We start from the raw sequence: 6,000 nt of genomic DNA on the forward strand, positions 1-6,000 counted from the left end.
TACGCTCAAGATTCCATTTTTCGATTTTTGCAATCTTTCGCTTGCTCGGCATCAATATTAGCACGAGCGGTTAAACAACAACTTTGCCCCCTTGTAAAACAAATAACATTCCCACAGAACCGCTACCGCAAGAAGAGCGAATGGGACTCCCGTTCGCGCCGCAGCTCCCTGCCCACCCTCTACGAGTACGACAGCGACGCCACCTCCCTCCGCGAGCCGGGCCGCTCCCGGCGCTCCTCGTACCGCAGCGACCACGTTGACATGAGGTAATAATGTCCCATGAGGTAAGAATGTTCCATGAGGTAATAATTTCCCATGGGATAAGAATGTTCCATGAGGTAATAAGGGGTCATCCATTAATTACGTCACACGAATTTCTAGGTTTTTTCACCCCTCCCCCCCTCCTTGTCACGCTTGGTCACATTTGGCAAACCCCTCCCCCCTGGTGTGACGTTACATTTCTGCAACGAAATCGGCAAATATTTATTTAATATTTTATCGACATATTTTTGACAAAAGAAATATTAGTAATTTTATAACCTAAAACTAATTAAAAAAAAAATTAAACGAATAAAAACGATTATCGTTTCAAAACCTTGTTATTTAAATGATAATTAGCGTATAAAATAATTTAAATACATTTTCGGTTACTGATGAAGTTAAAGTGACGTCACAAAGTTTATGACTCCCCCCTCCCCCTTGTCACTACATGTCACTTTTTCTTGACCCCCTCCCTCCCCCTAAACGTGTGATGTAATTAATGGATGACCCCTAATGTCCCATGAGGTAAGAATGTCCCATGAGGTAAGAATGTCACATGAGGTAAGAATGTCCCATAAGGTAAGAATGTTCCATGAGGTAATAATGTCCCATGAGGTAATAATGTCCCATGAGGTAACAATGTCCCATGAGGTAATAAATAATGTCCCATGAGGTAATAATGTCCCATGAGGTAATAATGTCCCACGAGGTAATAATGTCCCATGAGGTAAGTTCACATTCCTTGAACTCTGTCAACGAATTAGAACGAAATGTTTGAAGATAAATCATTAATCATTGTTCATTGGAGGAATCCTGTATCTAAGAATAAGAATAATTTATTGATAATAATTAAGAACACAGTACATGCACAGGAGGTGTCTGGTTAGCTCCAAACTAGGCTGAGCCTGTATTTGACACCCTCATTAAAAGGAAACTTTACTCACCCATCCGCGGCCCCAAACATTCTGTTTATGTTAATCAGGTCCATGTCGGAGATGATGGTAGACTATGCGCGGGAGGAAGCTGACAGCCACTCCGAGGTATCCGCCGGCACACAGCTGGGCCGGTACTATGACGATGACAGCGATTCCGAGCACCCCTTCCATCAGAACCAGTGAGTATTAGTAGTACGGTTATAGGCTATAATCTTTGCGTTTATCAAAGCGACGTTTCACAAAAAGCGGGTTTGACTTGTAGGCAGAGAAAAATAATCCGAAAAGAGAGTTCGTTTAACCCGTTGACCACCAAAGACGTTAATGGACGCGCGCGGCTTCAGCACAATATCAATCTTCGTGCATTCCGACAAGGTTCACGATGGCGCGCCGCGCACCGCGTGGCGTTCAAAGGGTTCTAACTCGTCTTGCTCTGTCCAGTCGTCTCGTTGTCGTAGTCGTCGTCGCCTGTCATTTATTTATGTTTGTTATAAGTACTTGGCGTAAATCTTTGGTATTTTTCCAGGCCCTGGTCTCGTCACTCTCTTCATCGATCCGTGAGTCAGCCTTCCCTCGCCCGCTCGGCGACCGAGGTGGTGGAACAGTGGACCGCCCCGGAAGGCGATGTCACGCCCAAGCCAGGCCGTCGCGTTAGAGGTAACTTTACTTATATCTCACTCTACATCGCTCCGTGTTGGTTGCTCTACATATGACTCTACACTACACCGCTTGTTGAGTCAGCCTTTCTTCGCCCGCTCGGCGACCGAGGTGGTGGAACAATGGACCGCTCCCTACGGCGATGTCACTTCCAAGCCAACATATCTAGGCTATGCAGACCCTGTATAGTTGTAAACATGATCGATTTGCGTCCAGACTATACCGTTAAGTTGTATATATGTAACGTTCCATAATATTTATTTGCAGGACCTCAAGGCTTGACAACATTTACTTCATCCGAAGTACGCACGTTCCAGGCCTCCAGGGAATGGCGAGAGTAAAGAAACTTAAAAAAGGTCCAAATTGTCCGTTAGGCGCCCACCAGAGTATGCCATAAGAATATTCAAATATTTGTAGCCTGTGAACACTATGAAAAATGTGGGCAAATCCGTCCGATGTACGTCTGTAATTCCGGAAATAGCTCCTAATTCCATCGTCATAGTCTATTTTCGAAATAACTTGACATTCGGTAGTGATATGGATGTGCCCAAATTTCAAGTTCAAAAAAGAGATAGACAACTGAGTAAATAAATGTGATTTGTATGGGTCATATATGACCCAAAAGATAAATTGTCAAAAGAAATGTTATGATACGTGTTTGTTGTACGTTCTACTGTATTTATTATTCTTATGGTAGATAATTTTAAACGCATTATAAGCTCAAAATAATATCTCAATTTAAACTCACTGCCTTTTGAGAAATGACTTAGTGTTTAGGTGTATTATTACGATTCCGTCCATTATACATTTATATTTAGATAATAATATACTTAATTAAGACTTAATAAATTACCAGATATATTGTACCAGTGAATTTAAAGGTATTTAAGTATTTTTGAAACGCATACTCGCAAAGTACGCATTGATATTTTCGAAGCCTGCTTAATAAGGCCATACTGTATTTTTACAAAACGTTTATATTGTATAGATTATAAAAATATACATATTTAAATACCAGTTACATCGTCAGAATTAAACTCACTTTATTTTAAAGTGGTTTTCTATATTGACGATATGCACGTTTTTTTTGGCAATAATATAAATAATGCTATTTTAATTAAGTATAACAATTATTATAGATAATAGTGTCTCATTTTTTCGTACGTGAGAACGTGAATCAACACATTTTTACTATATTGTGAAGAAAATATAAGCGATTTATATTAGTTAATTTCAGATTTTCCTTTATAATATTTTGATATACATTTACTAACATTGTGCCAAAATAAAAGGTTTAAAAAGCTTTTTAATATACCGGCTTAGGTTTAGTTATTAAATTGTACCTGTTATTGTGTACAACGCTTTGCGAATGATTTATTTGATAAGTAGGTACGTCAATTAATTAGACATGCTACCAACTACAAGTAAGCAAACAATAGTATCCTCCTAAGGCCCAGCCATAGAAATAAAAAATCCAGAATTTGTCACTGACATTAGAACCTTTAGTGCAGGGAATAGAGTTGGTTATGGTTTTGTTTGAAAATCGAACGAAACAAAACAAATGCGACTCCGTTCCAATTGAATATGAAATTAATAAGTACTATAGGTAGGACCTTGGACCTTAGGAGGGTATAGTTATTCGAAATTTACCTTACCCCTTTGACCGCCAACGACGTCCACTGACGCGTACGGTTACAGTGTAATATAGACCTACGTGCATTCCAATAAGGTTTACGATGACGCGTTATATATAACAGGCGTGGTGTTCAAAGGGTTGAACAATCTCACAACTGTTCTACTATTACTGCATTATAAACTTAATGAAATGTGGTGTTTATTTTTTATAAAAGTTAGTTGTAAATATAATTTTAGAGGGATGTTTAAGACCTAGCAGTGGAGGCAAGTCGCCATAGTAAAATTTTAAGGTTATATGCATTTCGCGTCAACGGTTAGGTATATCGTTGTATACTTTTAATTAATGAGACATATTTATTTGGAAGACTATATGTGATTTTTTTTCTACCAAAATTTTAACGTAACTTTTGTTATTAATACTGCTTGCCAGATCCCTGGCTAGCTATTTTATACTAAACTTATACTGCTATGGTATGCAGGGTAACAATATGGTATAATAAATGCAATTTAGACATGTTTTCGTGATTTTGTTCTATCAAATATTGCTCTTGCAAATATAGTCTAGTTTCCGTGTGATTTTTTTCATGGCATTAACCCTTGATTACAACGTGTAAAAATCCAATCAAAAAGTACAATTTCGGTCGAAATAACAAGAGTTTGGCATAACAGTCTTAGGAAAAAATCTTCCTTGAAAAAATTTCAATCAAAAAGTACAATTATCATCGAAAAAACAAGAAGTTAGTATAAAGCTTAGGAAAAATCTCTTGCTTATAATGGTCATCTGAAGTAGATGTGCGCATGCATATTTCCTTTGTATTCTTGCCTCTGTTGCTACGTCATATGGGTTGTGGAACTGTTAATGCAAGTTGTGCTCAATTGAGGTTGTAGGTGTTTTACACGCGGAGCGTTGGACGCATTTTATAAAAAAATCTAAGTCTAAGATAAATCTATTTTCATAAAGGTTTCACACCGGCTGCGTGTGCTATTCTGCATAGACGTGACGTGCGTGCGCTAAAACGCTGGAGCCGTGCACGAAACGTCACGCAAGCCATGTGCCGTCTGTTATAAGGATCCGTATATTACAACGTGCACGTGCATATATTCTCATGTTTGGGTTTGTACAGTAAAATATGTCGAACAAATAAAGCGATACCATTTATTTACAATTGTGAATTTTTTTAAAAATATGTGAAAAATGCGTTCAAGGCTTCTCAATAAGGTTGTGTTACAAACACAAGTTTATATCACTAGAAACCGAACCGAATCGTGTATTATACGGTTTTTGATTTCAATACATAAATATGGTCATTGGTAGACGTTCGAGTGCCCGTCACTGCCCTAATACATGTCATTTTTAAACTTAAGAGTGTCGAAACCGCCGCTAAAATCTCGCTCCCATACAATTGAAGTTACGCTCCCAATTAAAACTTTTGCATTAATTACACGAAACATTGCATGAACATTTCCTTAACATTTAACTATCTGGTACTAGTTTTCTAAGCTAAAATTTCTTATACATATATGTACTTAAAGAAAATAGAGCAAGTAGGTAGAAGTTTTGTAGGTATTTTAAACTTTTATTCGCTGTAATTTCTGTCTATTACAATCTCTAAAAACTAGTACAAACAGCAACACGCCTAACTGTATGTACATCATTGGACCTTATTACAAAAGGCATCAGGTCCACCGATGTACAGTTACCACTGTGGGCGATGGTACCAGTCATGTTACTGGAATATTCATGTCAAATTTCATGTTTCATGTCAATATGAGAGCGTCATTTAGATTGTATGACTCTTAAGTAATATAGAGGTGGCAGTAGGGTGTCATCTTTTGGGCATTAACATGTCAAGCACGAGTACGTTTACCTTACATTTAACGTAAGGCGGGGTAAGACGAACATAGTTTATTTCGCTCGGGGCTAGATAAACAGTATGAGGATTCCATACAAGTGTTAGTCTTGCTAGTGACAGTCTTACCCCACCTTACCTTATAGTTGAAATAAATATTCATGCAATCAGCTTAGCTGATATATTTTAATTCATTCCAATTGCTGTCGCTTTTGGTTTGCAATTAAATGTAAGTAAGTTTTAAATACGGATTTTGATATATAATCAAGTGGTGCTACGAGACAATATGTTTTACGGTTTAATTGTAGTATATTAACCTACTGATCGATTATTTTGGTAATCTTCAATATACGTACCTTAACAATTATTGGTCTTAGTTTTATTTCTCTCCGTTATCTATTTAATCTAATACCTTTAAATTAAACGACCAATTCTTGTTTATTTATATATATATATATATTTCGGGGATCTCGGAAACGGCTCTAACGATTTCGATGAAATTTGCTATATGGGGGTTTTTGGGGGCGATAAATCGATCTATCTAGATGTTATCTCTGGGAAAACGCGTATTTTGCAGTTTTTGTCTCCCAGATATTATATACCTACTTAAGTATTTTGTTTTCTTTTTAGTCCCCTCTCTTTACTTTTAGTTGCTTTTAGTAATT

At 37.4% G+C, this 6,000-nt stretch overlaps 1 protein-coding gene across 1 annotated transcript in view; it reads left to right on the top strand.

Moving 5' to 3' along the window:
- LOC134804625 (uncharacterized) overlaps positions 1–5,702 on the top strand; it is an 83,845-nt gene extending 78,143 nt beyond the window's left edge. Inside the window, exons 18-21 of the mRNA XM_063777735.1 lie at positions 118–266; positions 1,244–1,375; positions 1,720–1,850; positions 2,118–5,702. Of these exons, the coding sequence (XP_063633805.1) occupies positions 118–266; positions 1,244–1,375; positions 1,720–1,850; positions 2,118–2,191 (486 nt within the window). The 3' untranslated portion in view covers positions 2,192–5,702. The remainder of the gene's footprint in view (positions 1–117; positions 267–1,243; positions 1,376–1,719; positions 1,851–2,117) is intronic.
- The last annotated feature ends 298 nt before the right edge of the window (positions 5,703–6,000 follow it).

This window comes from Cydia splendana, chromosome Z, assembly GCF_910591565.1.
Source record: "Cydia splendana chromosome Z, ilCydSple1.2, whole genome shotgun sequence".
In the NCBI taxonomy this organism is placed as follows: Eukaryota; Metazoa; Arthropoda; class Insecta; order Lepidoptera; family Tortricidae; genus Cydia; species Cydia splendana.